The following is a 25,885-nucleotide window of genomic DNA, read 5'->3' as shown; positions in this document are numbered from 1 at the left end:
TCTCTCAAGCACTCCTAATTGGCCACATGCTGAGTAATGTGACCAATGAGTTTCAGGGCCGGCTCTCTTCATTGAGTGTGTGTTTGTTGGAGTTCATCAGTGCGTTTGACTCTTTGGTGTCTCCTACAGAAGGATCTGGATTGGTTTTACACTCCGGCCGAGGATCTACGGTTCCTCACGTTCTAGATCCTGCTTGAACATCTCTAAAAGTTTGACGCTCTGTCGAAAAACACTGAGGAATCCCTATTTAACCCCGAAGAGAGAGAATTGGTGAGTAAAACTGGTGTGTGTGTGTGTGTGTTTTATGCTGTGTTAGAGAAATTATTAGATAAGACTTATAGCTGGAAGAGAAAAACCAAAGACATTCTACCTTGGGTGACCATGACTAATCATAGTCTCAGCAGACAAACTCTCTATTAAAAGCAAATCAGCATCAAGATCTTCACAGGGCAGTGTTTGTGTGTGTGTTTTTATGAATAATTGTTTATTCATAAAGGATTTCCTGACATCTATTTTTTATCCCCCCCCCCCCCCCAAAAAAAAAGTCAAAAGCTACTGACCTTAATGTCATTCCTAAAAATGAGTTATTTATTTCTTTATTTATTTTACCTGAACACCAGAGGTGATAAAAATAAATAAATAAGTAAAAAATATTTCCAGACCAGAAACCAAAATGCAATAAGGACCGGGTCTGTCAAACTTAAAAATAATAAAAATAGCACCATAAAATCAGCCGTATAAAGATTGAAATGTAGGTCTTCCCCTCTGCCAAAGCTATGAAACGGAAACCAAATATATAACATTGTAATTTGACACCAAGCATCATTGCCCTGTAGCAAAAAAAAACTTTTAAATGATGCTCTATTTCTCACACAAAGCTATCATATGACTATGAATAGAGTGTATGAGTAATATAGACTACTTTTATAGTAATTTTATGATGCTTTTAGTCATTTTGGAGCAGATACAGACCCTTTTTCACAAAAAATGTGGCAAGGACTCTTAACATACTCTTAATATATATATACATATATTGTATTTCCAAGGTACATTTAGGGTAACTGTCTTTAAAATATCCATATCTCTCTCTATTCTCTTCTCCCTCTTTCACACACACACACACACACACACACTTGAAATAATCATTTACCCATGAGCACACCAGACTCATTTGCACTCTGACACATTGAACTGTGTGCAGTGGAGAATCACTCAGATTTAATCAGACCAAATCTCTGGTTAAACTCGTAACTAAAATCACCGAAACAAGACACATTTTTTCCATTCTAATTCAGCTTGAAGTTCACACAAGTAAACCATGCACGACATGTGCTAAAGTTCAGATACAGTGCTTACAGTAACTGACAGCACCATCTCAACCTCTCTCTCTCTCTCTCTCTCACACACACACACACACACACACACACACACAAAGGTCGGGGTTAATCTTATATCCAGGAATCAGCTACTCATTGTTTTGCTATTGTTTCTCATGTGTTGAAGAAAGCAATCACAAGGTGAGAAGTCATTGAGGTAGCTTAATAATTGCAAGATGTCAATCAAAGATATGACTGATGAAAGGGGAAAAAGAAATCAAAGAAAATAAAGAACAATTCCTCAAATGCAAAGAAAATGATGTTCTTGGCTAGATTTACTCAAATACATTATTTGATTTTTATATAATTAAATAATTTGTAACCTATGAAATATCATTTTGCTTTTCAAATAATTATGCCTTGATTTAGGAATGTTCTAAGTGTTTGAAAAATAAGATAAAAAAAATGTTTTTGCAGTGTATAAAAAACAAAACAAAACATTTTTTCATACAAACTTAGTACCATCTGTAAATATGACCAGCATCACGCTATCATCTGAAAGCCCATCATTCATAAGCTAATGAAACCTTGTATGGAGACAAGCAACAAGATGGTTATGTGGCAATGATTCATGCTCTGTCTGCAAAGGGTTTGTGTAAATGAATGGCATTTATACGTGGATCCATAGCATCAGATGTCCAGAATGTGCTACACTAGATTCACTAGAAGTGGATCCATGGAACCGGACACATAAAGAGACGTGTGTTTTAATCGCCCCGTGGCGGATCCAATCACATGAATTACATGCGCTGGAAACACACACACAGCTACGGTCTACTGTGATTTATCATGTGATGGATTCTCTCATGAAGTTTAGGTTAAGATAGAAAACGTTCATGGTCTTGTCTAATCGAATGTGTACTTCAGGGACCAGGGGTTATATTGTGCCAGAATGATCCTAGGGTGGTGTTAACTCTCATTGAAGAATTAAAAACAAATTATGATATAATTATATACAGTAACATTCGCAATAAATGTGTCCTCATTTCTGAGTATGTATATGTATATGTATATGATCTAAGTTTATAAATATTAGGATATTCGATGCATTTACGGAATGTACAAAATGGAAATTTATCATTCATTGTTTCATTGTTATTATTTTTAATAAAACTGTTAAAAAATTTTGGTAATTCAAATCAAACTGAAATAAACAAATATTACTTAAACTTGAAATCTTAAAAATTTTAATGAAAACCATTAAAAAAAAACTACAAAATTGAAATACAAGTCTACTTTTCAGTACTAAAATTACTACAGCTATCAATTTTATATATCAAAGTTGTAATGGATACAGTTACCACAAACATATGAAGAATCAGAACTGCTTTAAACATAATAAGAAATATTGTGGGCACCAAATCTGCATATTAAAATGATTTCTGAAGGATTATGTGACACTGCAAGAAATTTAGAAATTTTCCATTACTAGAATAAATTACATTTTAAAATACATTTAAATAGAAATTTTTTTTTTTTTTGCAACAATATTGCTATATTTTGGCCTAAATATATGTATCCTTGGTAAGCATAATTATCTTTTTTTTTTTTTTTTTTTTGCTATATATATAAATATATATTAGTATTATTATTATTTTTCTTTCAGTAAATATATTTATGTAGTAATATGGCAAAATGCATTCTACATTGAAACAATCATGTCATATCTTGTCTAAGTTCACCAGAAAAACCCAGAAATCCCATTTTAACCTCAGATGGGGATCAAGGTCAGGGCACAATTTGTAAAGATTGAAAGCAAAGCTCACTCATCTTCAGGCATGAGGAAAACATTCCCTCTCCTCACCGGGAGAGAAGCCGGAGGGCAAGTTAACATTTGTTAAATGAAAATGTGACACTCTCCTCTTATTTACAGTTTAACCTGAAGTGTTGGCCTCCAAACATCCTCAGGCACTTTCATTTAGTGCACCAGCATAATATTTACAGACACATTTAACTTGTTATACAAGGGGCTGGTACATTATTCTTTCTCATGTTCTCTAGCACACAATCTAATATCATTAAGCAGCGTGACACATTGGAAAAAAAACACATTCCTTTTTTTATTATTATTTCAGTGTATTTTTTTTAGTGTCAGACTAACTACTTGCAGTCGCCTGGTAGAGCTAAAAAAAAAAAAAAAAAAAAGTGGATTAAACACACATTCCGGCTGTCTTTTCCACACACACACCCCACTGAGAAACATCACTAATTAAATCCCATCAGTGCAGAAGTACACACACTACACATCTCTCTCAGTAATAACACAGGTGACTAATGTTCATCCTGCTGGTTAAATGTCAAAGGAATAGTTCACCTGAAAATCTGATGCCGTCATCGTAGTTCCAAACCCAAAGAGAGAAACTTTTTATATTTTGACGGCTTTCAAGTTCCAAAAAATGATAGAAATACACCATACAAGTAGATTTTGTGTTAATACATAACTTAGGCACTATTTCAAGTTTATTTTTTTCTATCAGTTTCCTTTTAATTTTGTTGTGTGCTCTGGTCATTTAGTTTATATATATTTCTTTATAGGTTTAATTTTTATTCCTTTAACAATGTGTTTTTGTCATCACTTTTTCAGCTTTAATTTCAGGTTTAGCCATTTTGGTTAGTTTAGTCGTTTCTGTTATTGCTTAGGCAACAGTTCCAATTTTCATTTTCATAATTTTCAAGTTTTTGAGGTTTAGATTGTAAGATTATGATTTTAATCTATTATTTATATCATATTATTTCAGCTTTATTCCAATTACAGAAATTGAAGATTTAGTAAGATATATATATATAAAAAAAACATCAACCTTCATCCTTCATCCATTTTCTGTTAATTACATCAAATCTGGCACCATTTTTAGATTTTTTTTAATTTAGCAGTACATCACTTGTTCACCAGTGGATCCACTGCAGTGAATGGGTGCCATCAGAATGAGAGTCTAAACAGCTGATAAAAACATCACAATAGTGTGTGTGTGTGTATATATATATGTAATGTACACCACTAAAGATTAGATTGGTCATATAAAAGTTTGGAGCATCATACATCTGCATACAAATTCTTCAAAATCTCTCCTTTTGTGTTTCTTAGAACTGAATAGTAGGTAAACATACAGGTTTAGATTGACTAGTGATTGAAATTTCATTTTCATTTATTTCATTAGAAGAGGTGAACTTTCCCTTTACAAACATCAGATCTTCATACGCAAAAGTGCTGAAACCCAGCATGTGTAACTGATATCAGGTGGTCTTTGCTCATTTTTCCAGGTGCCAACCGTTCACCAACTTTCCATCACCATGACAAGCACCACCAGTGACCAAAAGGCCGTGTCCTGCGCCCTGATGGCCAAACCTCAGCGTCAGCGGCTGGTCAGTAAGGACGGACGGAGCCTGATGCAAGGCAATGCCCCGGGCTCCAGAGAGACGTGGTTCGGGGCCATGCGGGACATGTGGGGGACGTGGCTGGCGCTGCGCTGGCGATGGGTGGTGCTGGCGTTCTGCGGCTCCTTCCTGCTGCACTGGCTACTGTTCGCTGTGTTGTGGTACCTGCTCGCCCGTGTTAACGGAGACCTGGACGTGCTCGACCATGACTCCCCACCACCCGGCCACGTGCTGTGTGTCAAACACGTGACGGGCTTCACCGCCGCCTTCTCTTTTGCTCTCGAGACACAGCTGACCATCGGGTACGGCACCATGTACCCCAACGCTGACTGTCCGACCGCCATAGCCCTGCTCGCCCTGCAGATGCTGCTGGGACTCATGCTGGAGGCCTTCATCACTGGTACACCACAGTCTTCTTCTTCACTGTAGAAATGTGCATGAAGTCTATATAAGAGATTTAACTCTCCTTGGAAATGAGGTTTTTAAATTAGTTTTTTATTTACTGGAATATTATATTAGCTCAATCGACAAGCACCTGCATAATAAGAAAAAAATCAAGGCTGCATTAAAAAAACGTTTACAATAACTCTTATTATAATTTGTTTATCATTTGTCTTGTCAAATCTACTTTTTTAAACAAAACAAAAAAAATTACACAATAACAAATAAAACAAGTTATCATTTATTTTTATTAATTGTATTGCTTTACTAAATTTTTCTATTTGCAGTTTTGTTCTTTCAGTTCCTTTCTATTCTATTTGTTCTACATTCAACATTCTGACAGAAATGAAAAAAAAAAAAAAAAACATAAATCTCACAATGACCTATAGATGAGGACTTCAGATATATGTAGAGTCAGTCATGGGACTGAGTTCCCATGCTTTTAGGAGAGCTCCAGTAAAAGACTCTTTTATGGGTATATTTTAAATAAAACCTATCACGAGTAGACTGCCTCTGAACTACAGTCAGGGCCGTGCACAGACCTTTTGAGGGGCATGTGCTGAAACTGAAAAAGGGCACCCCCCTCCCTTTTTTATATCAATTATATATATTCTCTTTTTTAGCTATTCTGTTTGGTTTTATAAGCTAATTTGTATTATTTGGTTAACATGATTATGAATGACATTGAGAAGGTGAGCAATGAGTCAAGTATTTTTGACAAACTTTTTTGAAATATAATTTAAGTAATTATGTCCAACTCAATTCCAGATTATAAGAAACTATAGCCATACCGATACTATAACATATCCAACATGTATCCGCCTTCCTGGCAAAAATTTGATACTGTGGTGGACCAGAAATGTTGGTCTCTTGAAGGTCTCTTATTCACCACACTTTCCCTAAAATAAGCCAGCAATGAAAAAAATAAATAAAAATAGTGTGAAAAGTACAGTTGCAGTGAAAAGCATTTCTGAAGGATCACGTGACACTGAAGAGTACTGAACTGTAGTAATGATGCTGAAAATTCAGCTGTGATCACAAAAATAAATTACATTTTAAAATATATTCAAATAGAAAACAGTTATTTAAAATTGTAAAAATATTACACAATATTACTGTTTTTGCTGTATTTTGGATCAAATAAATGAAGCCTTGGAATGAATCATGAATTACATCTTGCATGATAAAATATAAAGATTTCACAGTGATCTTCTGTAGTTGTTTTTAGTTACTACTACATTACTGTAGTAAAACCATGTTTTACTGCATTTTATACATGTGAGGACGATCGGAGAGTATACCATAACATGATTAGCCTAAATGTTAATAAATTAAGTGTATCAGCAATCATAAATCAAAGAAGAAATTTCTCAGAAATATATGTTATGTAGGTGACGAGGATCATTCGTCAATATATAGTTTTTGACCAGCGAATGTGTGCAAATGTGAATTTATGTTTTGTCCGTCATAGCAGTCGATTCTGTTCCCCTCGGAATGTCTGTTCCCCTTTACGCAAACATCTTGCGTAGTTGCCAAGTTACTATACGTACGATCAGAACTAGCGTGCGCAAGAAGCGTGACTGGATGTACGGCAAGTCAAATAGTTCAAAATACCGTCCTAAATCTTAAACTTAAATAAAATAAATTTAAGACGAGAGGTTTTTCAACTTGAAATGGTTGAAAACATAAGACAAAAATAACAACTGCAAGATGAATGAATAAAAAAAAAAAGAACATAAACGGGAGTGTGAGAATCATTTTACTATGCTGTAGCAAGAAATGTGTCCCTTTTTGCTTTCCTTACATCCAGGTGTGTTTGGTGTATTTTTATGCGGGAATGTGGCCAAATCCGCAGAATTTAGGCTACTTTGGGAAAATGTTTGATTAACTATTTGGTTGGGTTTATTACACGGACCTGGCAACCCGAGGGGAAACAGAGATTCCGAGGGGAACAGAATCGACTGCTACACCGGCATCACATTACATTTTAATCTACAGGTTATAAACTAGTTTTTGTAGCTATATAGACGGAGCGCTCAGTTTTTCCTGTGGTAAAATGCATTTGACCAAAATCGCATTTTATAAAAGATGAAATGCTACTGTATGCACAGGCTATTTAAGTGTTGGCTATGTATTGGCTATGACTAGATGGCAAATGCTAGCCCTCTCTCAGGCGACGTCCCACATCTCTCAGTCAGTGAGTCAGTCAGACATCAAATAAATAAAATATGAGCCTTTATAGACATAGTGTTTAGTAGTACTTATTCACACAACAAGATATTTATTTACCCTTCACAAAACTTTGTTCAGCTCAGCTGTTGTCTACTGTGCGGCTGCTGTGGAACCTCAGTTGATTCAATGAATATAGAGGGGGCGGAGTTATCAGCTGACAGCTTGAGGATCCAATAAGATTTACACAAGCTCTTTTTAAGAACTTTCATTTGCGAAATATTTGTAAAACAGACAGAAAGACGTGAAGGGTAACCAACAGCATTGATAAAAAAAAAAAAAAAAAAAAAAACACCAAAAAAAGGGCACTTCGGAGTGTAAGGGCAAAAAGGGCATGTGCTCTGCACAGGTTGAGCCCTACCTGTGCACGTGCCTGACTACAGTACAGGGTAAATGTAAACGCATCACAAATCTGGCTTTGTAGAAGACAGTGCTGCTACTGAAGTCCTCAGAGGAAATGCAAAAGGGCTTGTAGATGACATCTATTGAACTAGAAAATATAAATGTATGTAACAGTATGCACTTGATCCTACTTTAGAGTTTTAGTTTAGTTTTAGAGCCACCCATAAACACAAATACTGTAAGTGAACTGACAAATGAACTTTCCAAGATAGCAAGGGTCACTTACACAGTCTGCATGCTGCCATCTTGGCTCAAATGCAGCATACATAAGACAATCAGCTGAGCTGCAGATGTCATGTGACTAATCACTCTGCTAGAGGAACTATCCTGTGCTTTGATACCAAAGACAACAGACAGAGGGCAAGTCCATTTACAAACATTTATTATAATTTAATGAAACATTTGCTTACATACATATCACACACACACATATATATATATTTACTGTCAGCATAGAAAAAAAAATGTAGTTGCAGATTCTACCAGCAGGGGTTGACTGCTCATGTAAACTATATGGGTACTTTGAGTGTTTTTGACCAGGATTGGGCAAAATTCAGAATTTAAGAATTATGATTGTGAACAAGAGGTTGAACTGTAAATAAAGGAAGGGGAATTCACTGAAACACAATTCAGATAATGGTAACAGATAAATGCAGTTTAAGAAAATTAAGGTTTTTTATATATTGTTTATTTAAAATAAATCTAATGACATTTCAAATAAATCTATGTCTGTAAAGAACTTTTAAAGACCTTTATTTCTTGAATTATTTATTATGCATTGTTTTCATTTTAATTCCTTAAATTCAGTTTCATCTCTCATTTGTGGCAAAGTTTTTATTTATTTACCCTTTTAACCTTTTTACCTTACTTACCTTATTATTATTATTGTATACACATGTTCTATTAATATTATTATTGTCATCATCATTAATAGTTAAATTATTAGCAGTTTTATTAAGCTTCATTTAATTTCCTTTTCATCATTTCATCCTATTTTTCAATTACTTCTTATGTGCATTTGTGCCAAAGTTTGTCCAGAAGTATAAATCTTCTATTGTTATTATTATCAGTATAAATACTTTATTTATTAAATAATTTATTTTGCAGTTTATTTACTTTATTAAATATTATTTAATTCCATTTTTTCCCTGTCACTGCTCAGGTGCATTTGTGGCTAAGTTCTCCCGGCCTCAGAAGCACTGCGGTGGGATCCTGTTCAGTCCTCAGGCCGTAGTGTGTGAGGTCAGAGGTCAGCGTTGCTTGATGTTCCGTGTCTGTAACCTGCTTCCACGGCCGCTGGTGGACGTGTGTGTGAGCGCCGTTCTCTACGAAGAACATGACGATCATGAACTCCACCAAACCGCGATTGAATTCAGCGTCGATAACCTGGGGTCACGACCTTGCCCCCTTTTCCTGTCACCTCTGACTTTTTATCACCCTCTAACACCATCCAGCCCTCTAAACAATGCCCCAAACACCAAACACTTCGAGTTGGTGGTGTTCCTCACCGCTTCTCAGGAGAGCACAGGCTCTGGGTACCACAAGAGGACGTCCTACCTGCATGACGAGATCCAGTACGGCAGCTGCTTCACCAAGGTGACGTCTCAGCACGGAAAAGGCCAGAGCAAAGCCAAAAGCATGCGCTATTTTGACACGCAGCCCTGTCCACTCACGCTCCCAAACACACACACCAGAGATGCACTGGAGAAAGAGCACGTGGTGGTCCAGATCAACGGAGAAGGCAGTGAACGGGTGGAGTAGCAGTGCTTTGTTTTTTTGCAAAGGTGTATGATTTCATAAGAATTCTCCAATCATGAAACAGCCATGTCATTTCACAAAACAACCTCCAGATTATGACTTTTTAATCCCAAAAGACACCCCGTCCTGTTAGTAACCAATCAAAACCATTTTTGCTGCTACGGACACACTTGTGTTTTCCAGAGCAACACAGATGAGTGACGGCTGATTGAGATATTGTTTTCATATGGCAATAAGAGGAATCTCCAGTGTTTTATGATTGTAACTGACCACCTTCACCCTGAATCCACTGACACCACAAAACCAAGTTTGAGCCCTCATATATTCAGTACCTGAACATAGTCACTGCAAAACCTGTCTGTATCAGAGTCAAGGGCTTGTTTTTTAAATATGAATTATTAAAGCACTCCTCAAAGTGCTGGGTAGATTACTTACAAATTATAATCCGTTACTGATTACAAATTACATGATGGAAATGATAGTGTGCAACACAAACTATTGGATCACACATACTTTTGATTTAAAATATAGTCCATCCATGAAGTGTATAAAACATTACATTATGCCAGAGATTCATGAATGAACTACAGGGGGGTTGTGAATTAATAAAAAGCTGGAAGACTTTCTTTGGCGTTATTTCCCTGTCAAATGTCGAGAGCGCATAATTGTAGCGCGAAAGTACATTAATATGGTGCGCGAGCGCGAATCTCTCTCTCTTATGCGCTCTCGACATTTGACAGGGAAATAACGCCATAACTTTCCAAATGCATGAAAAAAGTAGAATTTTAAAAATGAAAACGAGAGAGAGAGAGAGAGAGAGAGCGAGAGAGAGAGAGAGAGAGAGAGAGAATAATAATGGCAATCAAATTATGAATAATTTACTGCCATTGTGTGAATAATATGTTATAATGTTATCTACAAAAAAGTAACTGTAATCTGATTATGAGCATTTTATAATGTAACATTCTAATTACAAGTACTTACATTTTATAATCTGATTACATAATCCAGATTACATGTCATCAGCTACCCAGCACTGCTTACACAGACCAATGTCAGCCTTGTCTATAAAGTATTTTTATCAAAATGCATGAATGTTAGGGATAGTTCAACCAAAAATGAAAACTGTCATCATGCACCTGCCATCATCTCATTTATTAAGAGTGTTTGCAGTGATGACCCAGAAGTTCACATCACCCTGGTTCCCTCAGAAAAAAACTCAATAGCATGTTTCCACAGTTGTCTCTATTACTGCATAAATTGAGTTTGGTGGGCAACAAAAGTTTATTATTCTTACACATAAAAAGTAATACGCTTAACATGGGCTGTGAATATTGTACACCATGGTTGCATAACTTTAATGTCACCACCATTAATCTTCCAACAACTCTTTCAGTCTTTATTTATAACATTTTCCCCGAAAGTCTTGAGTTGGAATAGTTTGTAAGAGTGTGATTATAAACACAAAGAGGCTGTAAAAGCAGACTAGAAGTGAGAAGATGAGTTTATCTGTTCTGTGTGAGTGTTTAATGTCCCGATCAGCCTCTGCTGTCCCATTTAGACACTTGTTAGCGACCTCCTTTGAAAAAAAGTACACGAAAAATCACAAAGGAGTAATACTGAAGGATTTTTATATTGTAGAGTAAAATATCTTGAGCTTGTGTTAACCAGATACCTAAAATTCATCTATTTAACCAAAACCCCATGCAAATAACCCATTGACTTCAGAAACCAGACATGCACAAATGCTTGTTTCTGGGTTTTGGCCTAAAAAAAAATTATATAAGCTCTGCAACACTTTTATTATTATTCAATATTCAATGAAAAAATATATATATTTTGTCCTATTTGTTTGAACTATACCTTTAAAGTGTTCATTAACACCCCTATTAAGTGCCTAAACTTTTCTTTTTTACCAAAGTCATGAAATGGGCTTTTGTATGGAGAGAAAGAATATTGAACTGAATATAAACAGTGATGTAAATAATAAAGTATATAGATAAATAAATAGATTATTTACTAGATTCTTTTTGGGAAAGAAAATCTCAATATTATCAGTGCAATGCAATATATGCAATACAACTAATCTAGAATTAGCACAGTCCTGCTGGTGCCACAACACTGGATGATTTTTTACTCTGTAGGTGATTATATAGCACATGTATTGTCTGTCTGTCAACCAGGAAACACTGATTGCTTTCACTTTATTATTATATGTATAAAGCATGATTGTTAAAGTCTGGAAGGCTGGAAAAGAATTGTAGTAATTCAGTTTCCTGCAAACAGGCAACTAATCTTTTTTTTCAAGGTACACTGAGTGAAAACTGATCTGTAATAGAAATGTCTTTATTTTGATATGTGGAAAACAAGACTGGATTAAAAAATCTGTGAAAATGTTGTTGTTGTTTTATCCTTACATAACATTTTATGCATTTTAACAATAATACTATATAATTAACACACACACAAAAAACACTTGCCATATAGTGTCTATAATAGTATATATGTATAGGGTTGATGAGAAATGCAAAAGCTGAATATAATATAATATAATAAATAATTTTTAAAAAACTATATTAGATCATATTTCAATATAATATAAAAAAAATAATTCACTGAAATATACACAATAAACTCTAATAATAATAAAAAAAACTTGCTTTTTTTTCTTTTCTTTTCTTTTTTTTTTGGAAAAATACATTAATTTAATGGGCTCTTTATAAATTGATTTAACTAGCAAAATACATGCTTTCTTTTTTCTCAGTTGGTCATGATCAATAAAGTCCACAACACCAACTTTGCATGTATTTAAAATTATGATTAACACTGAATAAGTTTACAGTAGTTTTACAACTTTTTAGTTTTTCTAAAAATATATACTGTAGTTGCTTAGATTAAAATAGAAGCACAATCTAGTCTATTAGAGTTTAAATCTCCTGAAATTTACTCTGGTCCTCTCCTCAGCCGTCACCAGCAAAACAAATTCCTCATATGTATTTCAGGATAGCTGTAAGCGGCTAATAATGCTAATGCTACATGTTCAGTGTCCGGCTGTGGTTTTGATTACACATAGGTGTGAGATACGAGAAGCAGTGTGTGCATGCGTGTGTGTGCTTGTGTGGTTGTGTGCAAGTAAACTGTGCTCTCTAAAAGATCTATAGTTTAGGAGCAGAATGTGGACTGCAGCTCTTTAAATGCAGCACGCCGTTGTTTTCTTTCCAGTTCCATCTTCTTCTCTTCCTCTCGTATCTCTGCCTCAAACTTACTGAGCACAGACAGAGCCTGAACCTACCAAACACACACAAAATATGAATAAAAAACATTTCTGTTGAATGTGTCATTTGCCTACAACATGAAAATAAATGTATTACTATTGCTGTAGTCCTGCTAAAACAATTTATAAATAAAAAATGTTCTTGTTAGGTGTTACTGAACTTGAAGCTGAAAACCATATAAAAAACTAAAAGTACTAAAAACAGTTTTCAATAACTTAAATTAAGCAGAAATAAAATAAAATATTAGATTTAAAAAAAAAAATGTTGCCTTGGCAATTATTTAAAATAAATGAGTACTAAAATTACTGCAACCAAAACTGAAATAAAAATCAATGTAATTTTTATATTAAAATGTATTACAATTATTATATTTTATAGTAGTTATAATATATATAATATACATATACATAAACATATATAGTGTTTAAAATAACACTTGCCATACAGAATCTATAATATCAAATAGCAACATTTCCCAAATAAGATTATGATAATGAGAAATGAAAAATGCTCATTATATTAATTTTTAAAAAATACAAATATAATATAACTATTTAAATAACTACTAAAAATAAAAATTGTGCATAATAATATTTCATTATAATAATAAAAAATGCAATAAAGTTCACTAAAATTTAATAACCTTACAAAATAATATAAACTTATAAAAATAATAACCCTATAACCTAACCTAAACATTCAAACATTGTTGTAAAAATTGTACACGTTATTTAATACAAAGATTCAGATTCAGATTCAGATTCAACTTTATTGTCATTGCACATGTGGGCACAAGGCAACGAAATACAGTGGACAGGGGAAGAGATAACAGCAAAACATTAGGAAAGAGAGGAGAAAAAAAACCAGCACCCAGACTGTGCTCCTATGGGAGCACCGTTTGAGAACAGTAAAAACACCACAGCACAAATGCACATAATCAATACACCATAAACACACGACTAGCAACTGGGGATGGAAATTTGGGGGGTCGAGGTGATCCAGTCCAGGCAATCAGCATCCGGTCCAACAGCCATTACAGCGCTGGTCACAGGCCCGCTTGCCAGACTGGCGGAACAAAGCGGCGAAGGCGAGGGATGGGGGTGTGGGGTGAGTGCATATCTGTAAATGTGTAAGAGTTTGTGTATTTGTAGGCCTGGAGAATTGCGATTCTCTCTAGATGCCTCAGTCCGCAGATTATACAGCGTCACAGCAAGTTGCCATGGAGACAGCCTTGGTCAGGTCCTAGACAGAGTCAACAATCAACAGGTGTGGGGGGAAACGGGTGAGGAATGCAGAGTCTCTCGCTGCCGTGCTTTCCAAGGAGAAATTTGTTTTCCAGCCAAGGCCAAGCTGGTAGTGGAGCCGAAAGAAGATAAGATACCAGTTGTTTTGGTCTAGTAGCCGCATTTCTTTCACGGTCACTATGATTTTTCATTGTCCATTGGTCTCCAAATTCTCCAATTTCTTTTCCAAATCCGTGAGCTTCTTCACGATGTTATCCATATTGCGGTTAATAGTCTCAGTCTCAATGCTGACCGCTCTGCCCACTACTTCAATCATGACGGGCAGCCTTGTGAGGCTTTGGACGGCTGTTCCCGTCTTCTTAATTTTCCGATAACCCAGGGCAAAGCCTAATCCAATCAGCAGAAGACCTGTTATCATGGTTCCGAATAGGTAGATGTCTTCAATGTCCTCCACGGAAAGAGTCGCCAGACACACGACCCGCCAATTCGCCCACGCGTCCATCGTGTAGCCAGCTGCAAACGTTCCGGCAGGGCAGTCAGGTTCCCCCGAACCCAGGCTTCTCGTCGAGAAGATGGTGTCAATTGCGTTGAAAGACCAGTTTATCAAAAATAATGTTTTAAAAGTTTAACATTACTAAAGTTATCAGAATGTACTTTAAATAAATAATTTAAGACACACAGTTGTCTTATATATGTGTTTTATAACAACTGTCCTTGATGTGTTCTTTTCAGATGTCATGCTTTCATGTACTTACTCTACATGACCACAGGAGGGAGCCTCAGAACATGAGAGTAGTGCTGGCCCATGCGTCAAAACACACTAACCTTTGCCCAGGAGGCAAGGAAGTCGACCAGAAGTTGAAGTCGGATGCGTGCTGCCATCTTGTAGCAGAACTTAATTGCTCGCAGGCAATTAACTTAATATGGCGTACTGGCGTTACATTTTAAAATACTTTATAAAATAATTAATCAGAATACTTACTCCTGCTCACTCACGCCAAAGAACTCCCCGCTCAAGCTCGCCGTCTCTGCAAGATTAACGATGGCAGTTTGCACACACAGCTACTAGAAGATTTACATCTGTCAGACAGGTTGCTGATGTCGTCAAGCTTCGTTTGAGTCTGCGCGTCAGAAACGGAAGTGCTAAAAAACGCTAAAAATGGGCTTCAATTGTCTCAGTTGAGTTCCAATGGGGTCGCTGTGTCCATTTCTTTTACTGTCTATGCCTTTGTCTCAAAGAAGTCTCTCACTCCAAGAACCCCTTCTGTCGAGACATCGATCTCTGAAAGTCGAGCCAGAGCCATCAGTCCGCTCTCCTCCTGCAGCTCACCTGCTGCGGCCCTCCGGAAGATCAGCAGGAACTGACACACAGATACACAGATTAGGGTTATAGGGACATTTCAATGGCTTGGAAGGTTATCAGCATTTCTATGCTATTCTAAAAACAAACACAAAAGAATCAGATATCAGCTGTGCCATGTCCACACTTAAACTGAAAGATACTGCAGATCTTTTCCCTTTAACAACTATAGAGTATTTAGTAAAGAACATTTTCTTTAGTATATACTGTATCGAGAGCAGCATCTGACACACAACAGACAGACTGTACTGAACACACAGCTGCCCTGTCAACGAGAAGGGCCTACCTGCAGACTTGCACTCTCAGACACTTGCACGTCCGCTAGTGACGTCACTTGCAGTCTTTATTTTTTTATTTAGTTCTATTTATTGATAACTGTTTGTTTGAATCTCTCAACATTTTACAACAGTAGCCAGGTGGCCAAGACAAGAATTTTTTTTTTTTAAATTACAATGTCACTTGCAATCTCTACTTGCACTCTCCGCTACCTGTGACGTCACTTGCAATCAACACAAATCGTGCATGTTGCCAATGGAGACAAGAAGCTGTGGTGGTGATTAATTAGTGCAAGTGCAAGTCTGCAGCCAGACCCTCTTGGAAACACCTGTTCGAGTGTGCTGTGGGTTACTACTCTTTTTGTGATGTTTTCTCAACACTTCAACACTGCATCAACTACTGATGAACATTAATATTTATTTGAATTATTACTCAGTAATTTATTTCACCATGTATTACTATCTCTTTGGAAGACTTTGGAACACATTAAAATGCTCAAATTCACATTATTTCTTATTTACATGTAATGCAGGGATTCCGAAACTTTTTTTTTTTATCAGCCAAATCTCTTTCACCTAATATATTTATTTGAAGTCCCCCTGAGATTTTAGGGAAATAGAGATTTTAATAATAAAGTAACACATTTACATGCTCACGGTTTTCTGACAATGGTTATTGGTCACATGACACGAAGGTAAACAAATTATTTATTTATTTTTAGTAATTTATTTATTTTTAGTAATTTAAGCTGCACTGAAACTGCAGTTTGGACCTTCAACCCATTAATCACCATTGAAGTCTATTATATGGAGAAAAATCCTGGAATGTTTTCCTCAAAAAACGTAATTTAATTTTGACTGAAGAGAGAAAGACATGAACATCTTAGAGGAGATGGGACTGAGTGAATTATCAGGATTTTTTTATTTTGGAAGTGACCTAATACCGTATGAGATGTTGTTGCTAGGATGTTCTGAATGGATGCTTGGTATTCCTTGTGATATTTAGTACCTAAATGTGTGGATCTTTTGTCATATAGATCTGGCCCATTTATCACTTGCCAGGTGAGAATCATCTAGGGTGACTAAGTGTGATTGATATTTAAATGTGAAACCACATCAGAGCTGTAATCAGAGATGTTTTCTCTCACAAACGTGCTGTGATCGGATCATCTGAGTAGGTGAGTCTGAAGTGTTTCCATGGAGTGTAATCACTAGATTAAATCAGTCATCAGGGACGATGACAGACCTATCAGAGCTACACACACCTCCCTGTAACTGAGTTTGCCGTCAAAATCTTCATCCACCTCCTGGATCATGTTCTTCAAGCCCAGATGAGTCTGTGGAGCTCCAAGTTTCTCCATCATCAGCTTCAGTTCCATCAGATCAATGAAGCTGTCTTTACCAGAGTCAAATCTACACACAAATACATGTAAAAAGAGCTGTAAAGGAAAAGTTAACCTAAAATTAAAGTTCTGTTATTGTTAACACTCATAATGGTACTATTTTTCCATTATGATGACAATTACATTAATCAAAATCAGTCAATAAAAAATGAGTATTATTAGTAAAACAGTTAAAATATGAATATTTTCCTCATTAAGGTCATTATTACATGGCTTCATAAGAACTGAAATATAGTGAATCAGACTGACTGTTTTTAAGGTGACGATTTTAGTTTAGTTTAGTCATTTTAGGAAAATGTTCTGCATTACAAGTTTGGAACAACATTAACAATAATTATTTTTGAGAAATTAATTATTTTCTTTTTCCAGCAAAGATGGATTAAGTTGGCAAAAGTGACTACGGTAATAATAAAAAAGTAATGTTTCTTGAGCAGCAAATAAACGTATTAGAATGATTTCTGAAGGATCATGTGACACTGAAGACTGGAGTAATGATGCTGAAAAATCTGCTTTGATCAGAGAAATAAATTACATTTTACAATATTTTCACATAGAAAACAGTTCTTTTAAATTGTACTGTAATACTTTTTCACAACATTACTGTTTTTACTGTAGTTTTTGATTAAATAAATGCAGCCTTGGTCAGCATAAGAGACTTTTGCTCATTACAAAATCTGACTGACCCCTAACTTTTTAACACCAGTGTATATATGCCGTTTCTGAACATTTTATCAATGCAAATTGAATTCTAGCATATGTATTGTATCAACTTATATACTAGTGACACTCAGCAGTGAGTGTTGACATGAAGGTTTATCCAGCCTCAGCAGAGGGAGGCCAAAAGAACAGCAGGTGGAGAGTGATGGCAGAAACAGCAGGAAAAAGAGATTCTAACAGAGGAGAGTATTAACAGAGTCTCACCCAGCTGTTGCCACACCAACCAGCAGGACTGTGTGTGTGTGTGTGTGTGTGTGTGTGTGAGAGAGAGAGATAGAAAGAGAGAGAGAGAGTGTGTAGTGTTTGTCTTGAACACTGTGTGAAAGTGAAGAGGCTGACATTGCAGAAGTGGGCACGTTTTTCTATTTTGGCTTGAGTGATGCTTTAAAAACGTGACAGGATAATACAGGTGAACACAACCACATCACCACTTCTCTCCCTCTCCACATAGGAAAGAAAAGCATGGATGAGATTGCATTAACATTATCCTAGACAGCAAAATGGAGAAAGTCTCATGTTTCTCGTATTTTTCTGCCAAAAAAAGTAACAATAATCTTACATATTTGTTGAAGTGATCTCATTATAAACTTCAGCTTTGCTTGACTTGCTCACCAATAGATCCTCTACAGTGAATGGGTGCCGTCAGTCCAAACAGCTGATAAAAACTTCTCAATAATCCAAAAGCAATTCACACTACTCCAGTCCATCAATTAACATCTTGTGAACTGAAAATCTGTGTACTTGTAATAAACTGCTGCTAAAATAGGAGTTCTCCATCCATAATAGTGCTTTCTCCAGTGAAAAAGTTGTGTTGTCTGAATCAGGAGAGAAATATGCTCAGATTAAGCTCTAAACAAATTGAGTTCCAAACATGTTGGTGGATTTTGATGTGAGAGACAACAGCGGATGGACTTTTTCATTGGAGGAAACATTATTCTAGATCATGGATTCAGATTTTGCTCAGGAACAATGGTTTAAAAAATTAGTTAATAAGTTAAAAATTCTTCATGATGAATTAGTTGCTTATATAAACAAACAGTTTTTCATCACTCAAGACATTAACTGATGAACTGGAGTGGTGTGGACTATTGTGGTGTTTTTATCAGCTGTTTGCACTCTCATTCTGACTGCACCCATTCACTGCAACTAAATCTATATTTCAGCAAATGTGCATATTTCTCCAAAGATATTTCAAAGAGAAACATTTGAGACAACGTGAACATTTATCAGAGTGTTTCATATCTTTGCTCTGAATAGCCATCTAATCTAGTCTCCAAGCACATTGTTTCTGAAAGGTCATAAACAGCTCAGCCTTCACTGTTAAAGCACTGCATGAAAGCCAATTTATTAACAATTTCACCCAACTTCCTCACTTTCTTTCTTTTTCCCAACCCCCATTAAGACTTGCCTGCCCTGATTAAAAAAACAACTGGGAATCTGCTGACCGAACAGCAACTGCTTTCAGCAACTGGCAGCACACTCATACACACACGGCCCTGAAATGTGTGTGGATGCATGAAAACACAAACGGCCCTGACATAATTGCGTGTGCATCGCATGTATTTGTATGTGGACGCTCTCTTTGTCCTCTTTGGTTTCCTGCTGTGGTATTTATAGATGCCAAGGCTCGGGGCAGAGATGCAGCTATAGGGAATTGCATTCAGAGCAATGCAGTCCAGTAACAGCACTCAGGCTGATCCCAGATCTGCTTACATCTGCAGACTGCATTATGAACTACTTGAAGCAGCATGAAACAGGTCAGGGTTTACAAGATTGACCTGGTATGTGAGAGAAAGCAAAAGAGAGAGAGGAAGAGAGAATAACAAACAGAAAGCGGAGGATGAGGTTGGCATATTGGTCCCATCCTCTGCATGCCGGACACATTCCTGGTCAACATCCTTCTCTGTGCTAAAGTGTCACGAATGGCAATGATAAAGAAATATACACACTTACACATAGAAATAATACATAATATACAATATTGTTTGGGGTAGAATCTCTTCTGCTCACCAAGGCTGCATTTATTTGATAACAATAACAGTAATATTGTTTAATTTTATTACAATTTAAAATTACCTTTTTCTATTTGAATACGCAATTTATTTATGTATATGTATTGCACTAGACTAACCAGGACTAACTCATATAATGTTGCTCTTTTGTTGTTTTGATTGCTTCTACTGAAACTTTTGATTTTATTATTATTATTATCGATGTTGAAAATTCATATTTATATATTTGTAGAGCCAATGATAAATATATATTTTTCTTTATGAATACAAAGTTCAAAAGAACAGCATTTATTTGACATAGAAATAAATCTTTTATAACATTGCAAATGTCATTACTGTCACTATAGATCAATGTATGTATTTTTGCTCAATAAAAGTATTAATTTCTTAAAAAAAAAAAAAACTTAATGATTAATATGTTATATTATATATATATATATATATATATATATATATAATCTATATTATGTGGATATATAATTAATATATTAATTTCTATTTATCTATTAGATCTAGGGTAGTGTGCTATTTAGGTGTGAGTTGTGTTTATGAGTGTTAACTCTGCTTTTGACCCATTTTCCTCTTATAAATTGCATCTATTTTCATCTGTGATGAAACTGGGTTGAACTGATCTGAAGTGGGCCAGAGTATTCTACCTAAACAGACACACCTTGCGGTCCTGACGTATATGCCGCCATACCGCCAGCACATCATCCACCTAGAGGCCTTCCATATTCGCTGCTTACAAAAAATCCTCAGCTTGTCCTGGAAAGATCGAATCCCCCATACAGTCATCCTCAGCAACACCAACTCAATCTGTATGGAAGCTGCTGTGGCCAGAAAACATCTGCGTTGGATAGGGCACACCATACGCATGCCTGAACATCGCCTGCCCCGCCAAGTCCTTTACAGTCAACTAGTGGGTGCGAAACGTTCCGCTGGAGGGCAAAAGCGTCGTTTTAAGGACTATACCAGGGACCTCCTTAAGCGGGCAAACATCCCCCTCACGAAGCTAGAATCTCTGGCACTTGACCGATCAGCCTGGCAGGCCACCTGTGCTGCTGCGGTCTCTCAAATACACCAAACCAACCAAGACCAACGATCCATGAGGCGAATCAAGAGACACCAACGGGCGGCTGGTACCCCCCTGGTATCTGGTTTCCCCTGCTCCATCTGCGGTCGAGTGTGCGGATCAAGGATCGGACTTTACGCCCATGAGAAGTGGCACCAGCGGCAAGGCTGCTGAACCCCCACCCCCCATCCCTATCCCTGGAGCAAGCGTTATCATCGAACACGATGGACAGCTAAGAGATATGTTCTCATAGGACATCCACACTTTCGTATCTTATACATTTTTGGTTAGTTTCCCCAATACAAACAAGCACAATACAATCTAATAGACTCGACTGAACAACACTGTTAATGATGCGAAGTGCAAATCTCTAGAACTATATTTAGTACAATGAAACATCTACCTGGTCTTAAAGTCACTGTGAGGCATAATCAACATTGGGATCAGCTACAAATTAAAAGAAAAATTATAACAAGCTTATGTGTGCATAACTCTGGAAAAATCATGACCTGGCAGCAGATGAGGGTTTTGTTGCACTACTAGAGACCTGGTTCTGAATTTGATGCCATTAAATGAATAAAAACATTTAATGATATTATAAAAATGAATGGAAGGAATTTATTTCATCTCTCTAATCATAGATTCCTCCAAACACATGCACAAACAGACAAAGATGGCATTGTTGCTCATGGAGTGGGTTCCATGGGGACTTCGAGTTTGTGAGTGGACCCTTGTACTGAAATAATGAGAGAAAGCAGGACAATGGCTGTTCAGGGAGAGACCCCAGAGCAAAACATTATTTTGGCACCATACAGGGATGCTCAGAGAGAGAATTTGCGTTTATTTAATCTGAGCTTCAGAATATATTCTGAATTTATTAGTCATTTTACACTCACTATAATTTTTTTGTAAACAATACTCTATTTGCTTTATTATTTTATATAGTTTTCAATGCTTTTGCAGTACAAATGCACCTGCCACTATAAAGCAAAGATTTATTTTAAACTCATGTTTAATGTTACATTCATATTCATTTTTATCTTTCAACCATTGTTTTAAAGGGTTAGTTCACTAAAAAAAAAAAAATTATGTCATTAATGACCCTCATGTCGTTCCAAACCCGTGAGATCTCTGTTCATCTTCGGAACACAGTTTAAGATATTTTAGATTTAGTCCAAGAGCTCTCAGTCCCTCCATTGAAGCTGTGTGTACGGTATACTGTCCATGTCCAGAAAGGTAAGAAAATCAAAGTAGTCCTTGTGACATCAGAGGGTCAGTTACAATTTTTTGAAGCAACGAAAATACATTTTGGTCCAAAAATAACGACTTTATTCAGCATTGTCTTCTCTTCTGGGTCTGTTGTGAGCACGTTCACAACACTGTGCAAACGAATAATTCGATTTAACTGGATTTTCTTGAACCAGTTCACCAAATTGAACTGAATCATTTGAAACAGTTCACATCTCCAATGAGCATTAATCCACAAATTGAACTGCTGTGAAGAGAGAACTGAAGATGAAGACTGAACCGAGTCAGATAACGAACAAAAGATTGACTCGTTATCTAGTCAAGAACCAGTTGCATCAGTTTTCGGGTCACTATAGTGATGGGAAGTTCTGTTCTTTTTTCGCGAACCGGTTCTTTTGGACAGTTCGATTCAATAAACCGGTTGAAAAAAAACAGATCACCGGTTCTTTTGCGTTCTACGTAATGACGTCATTGCCGATGATTGCCCTTGATTGAAGCCTTTGGTTTACCCGCGCTCATAACATTAGCACAGAATCAGTTCAGAATCAATCACCAAAAGAATCAGTTCGGTTCAGGCGCTCTGTGTGTTAGTCTGCTTCACGCTGAATCACACATGCGCAGTATCATCAGCTCCTCGGTTCTCGAATCGGACGCGTCTTACAGGAACGGTCCTTGACTCGTGAACGAGTCATTATCTGGCTCAGCTCGGTGTTCATTTTCAGCTCTCTCTTCACAGCAGTTCAGTCAGTGTATTGTTTGAGTACATGAATTACTCCGGGATATTGGTTTGTTTGAACTCAGAGGGAGTGTCAGACACATTAAAAAAAGTTAACAGCTTAAGTAATTTGTGGATTAATGCGTATTGGAGTCGTAAACCGTTTAAAACGATTCAGTTCGATTTGGTGAACTGGTTCAAGAAGATCCAGTTACATCGAGTGAGAATGCTGAATAAAATCTTAGTTTTTGTTATTTTTGGACCAAAATGTATTTTCAATGCTTCAACAAATTCTAACTGACCCTCTGATATCAAATGGACTACTTTGAAGATGTTTTTATTACCTTTCTGGACATGGACAGTATACCGTACACACAGCTTCAATGAAGGGACAGAAAGCTCTCGGACTAAATCTAAAATATATTAAACTGTGTTCCGAAGATAAAAGGAGGTCTTACGGGTTTGGAACGACATGAGGGTGAGTCATTAATGACATAATTTTTGGGTGAACTATCCCTTTAATACCCTGCATTGTTTTATATTTGTTCAAGTTTTAAGTTTGTTCAATTTACACAATTTTATTTAATATTTTACTATTTTGTACTAAAGCACAGTAAATTTTAATTCAACTTTAATTAAAGGGACAATTAAGAATATATTTAATCAAGAAAATTATAAACAAAAGATCCAGAAATGAGGGATTTAATTCAAGAGATGCATCATCATTCTGATCCAAGAACACAATGATCTCAAAACTCTCCTTCACAAGCAAGCACCAAAACTTCACTTTTGCTGTGACCTAGAATAAGATTCACCAAATAGTAATTCAAGACAGTCCTATTGAGGAACTTGTATAAATCTTATTTTAGATTTAAAAATAAATAAATAACATATAATAATAAATAACTAAATAATTGGTAGCAACAATGTGGGTTTTAGGATGGTGTAGCCTAAATATGAACTGACCTCTTGAACATTTTCTCCATGTCTTTGATCTGTTTGCGTGAGAACTCTTTAAACTCGGAGTATGGGTTGAAAACCTTCATCTGTTTGGGTTTCGCCGTGCTGTCATGGATGTCCAGTCTGCGGATGAGTTTCTCCGTCAGTTCAGAGCTGGCGTCACCGTTCACGGCAGTGCTGTGTCTCTCCGGCAGCGGCTGCTCCTCGTCTGCTCCTGTCTGCTCCTGTGAGCCGGGTTTGGGGTCACGCTGCTCGGCGTCCAGCCCACGCTGCAGCCTCCGTGCGAGCTCCTCGGATGACATTGCGGACTGATGCTCTCTGCCTCTCGCGATCTGAACACTAGTCTCGAGTTGAGAGAGAGGCGGGGCTGAAGTCTCTCAAGGCCAGTGGGATTCTGACTGCTGTAAAAACCGACCCTGGAATAAATTGTACACAACTGTTTTCAACATTGATAATAATGACAAATGTTTGTTGAGCAGCAAATCAGCATATTAGAATGATTTTGAAAAAAAAAAAATGTACAATGTAATTTTTTTAACAGTATTTTGGATCAAATAACCGGAGCCTTGGTGGGCAGAAGAGGCATCATTTAAAAACATAAATAAATCTTACTATCCAAAAAAGTTTGACCGATAGTGTATGTAATCACTGATTGTAACCCAAATGAATTACCATGCTCCAGGATGACATCTTTGGTGTGGCTTCTTTTAGCTTACAAACAGTGGTCCAGCCTGCACAGCCCACCAAACTAAAACATATTCAGCTCACATCTTCATCCCTTAATTATTCCTTATTTAAATGCAAGCTACAGATATTTCAGCGATAACATAAGAGTGAGAAATATTTATTATTTCCTGATTTCAATTTTCCTCTCCTATAGATGAGATGAAACAACCACTGTCTTTTGCTCCCTCTCCATGAGCTGATGGTACAGGTACCATCAAGGCAGGTGGTCTACTTTTTGTCCTGGACCATTTTCAGTGGACACAGCTCATGGGGGATTCCATTGATGGCCTTCTAGCAAAGCACCATGTACAGAAAGACCTTCTCACCCAGGTGGATGTAGAGTATGCTGCCCTTGTGCAGGCTGCCTCCAGGGATCCCAATAGAAAAAGAATACATCTTAAATCAGCATCGACCTGGTCTGATGCTTTCAAAGCGTGATTGTACCGCCTAGTGGTGGTCACAGTTCTTATTTATAGGCGGTCTATATGCAAATTGGAAGCAATTGTTTGTTACAATGTAACAGTCTGTCTACACCTATATTATTTTAAACCCACAGAATATTTCCTCAGTAGTGTTCATTTTAATATACTAAAAAAAGCTTTAAAATTACGTTGGTCAAATTTTTTTTTCACGAAAGAAATGTAATAGTCACGGCAGGGTAAGGCCAGTTTATATAGCACATTTCGTACGCAATAGTAACACAAAGTGCTTTACATAAAATAAAGTACAACAATCATTAAAAAAACAATAATCATTCAAATAAAACTAGGAATTAAAAAAACTTCGAAGATTACTTAAAAATGGATGAACATTGAATTTCAGTTAAAAATAGAATATGATTATACGTACATATAGTACAGTGCAGTCAGTTCGGCTCATTCAATAAATGCACAGCTAAACAGATGAGTTTGGAGTCTAGATCTGAATGTGACGTGTTATTACATCCGATCTCTTCTGGAAGCTGATTCCAAATGAGGGCGGCAAAATAGCTAAAAGCAGATTTCCCTTGTTTTGTGTGAAATCCTGGTATTTCTAACTCGATTCTAATGATCTGAGAGGTCTGTTTGGTTTATATTCAATGAGCATATCTGCAGTGTACTTAGATCCTATATAGGCCATTGACAGGCGGAGAGTAAGGCTTTGCTCCCATCTGCTGGACAAAAGGAAAAAATGAAATATATCTATATATTTATTCACTCATTTGTTTGTTTATTTATTTATCAATAATTAATAATTTTACAATAATTAAAAAAGATTAAAATGATGTTTATTGTATAATTCTTGATGTTTAGTTATA

At 36.4% G+C, this 25,885-nt stretch overlaps 2 protein-coding genes across 2 annotated transcripts; one reads left to right on the top strand and one right to left on the bottom strand.

Moving 5' to 3' along the window:
* The first annotated feature begins 4,657 nt into the window (after window positions 1–4,657).
* LOC113080888 (inward rectifier potassium channel 13-like) lies at window positions 4,658–9,584 on the top strand. The gene is made up of 2 exons (XM_026252936.1): window positions 4,658–5,151; window positions 8,986–9,584. The coding sequence occupies exons 1-2, from the start codon at window positions 4,668–4,670 to the stop codon at window positions 9,582–9,584; spliced, it is 1,083 nt and encodes a 360-aa protein (XP_026108721.1). The 5' UTR covers window positions 4,658–4,667.
* Window positions 9,585–12,743: 3,159 nt separating this feature from the next.
* On the bottom strand, window positions 12,744–24,164 carry LOC113080892 (EF-hand domain-containing protein D1-like). The gene is made up of 4 exons (XM_026252940.1): window positions 23,869–24,164; window positions 17,001–17,148; window positions 15,327–15,461; window positions 12,744–12,869 (listed from the first exon to the last, which is right to left on the bottom strand). Exons 1-4 carry the CDS (start codon window positions 24,162–24,164, stop codon window positions 12,744–12,746), a joined length of 705 nt encoding a protein of 234 aa, XP_026108725.1.
* Window positions 24,165–25,885: the final 1,721 nt, after the last annotated feature.

The sequence above is a fragment of the Carassius auratus genome, unplaced genomic scaffold (assembly GCF_003368295.1).
Source record: "Carassius auratus strain Wakin unplaced genomic scaffold, ASM336829v1 scaf_tig00032445, whole genome shotgun sequence".
In the NCBI taxonomy this organism is placed as follows: Eukaryota; Metazoa; Chordata; class Actinopteri; order Cypriniformes; family Cyprinidae; genus Carassius; species Carassius auratus.
Note: the sequence above shows the minus strand (reverse complement) of the source record. Positions and strands in the feature narration are given on the sequence as shown.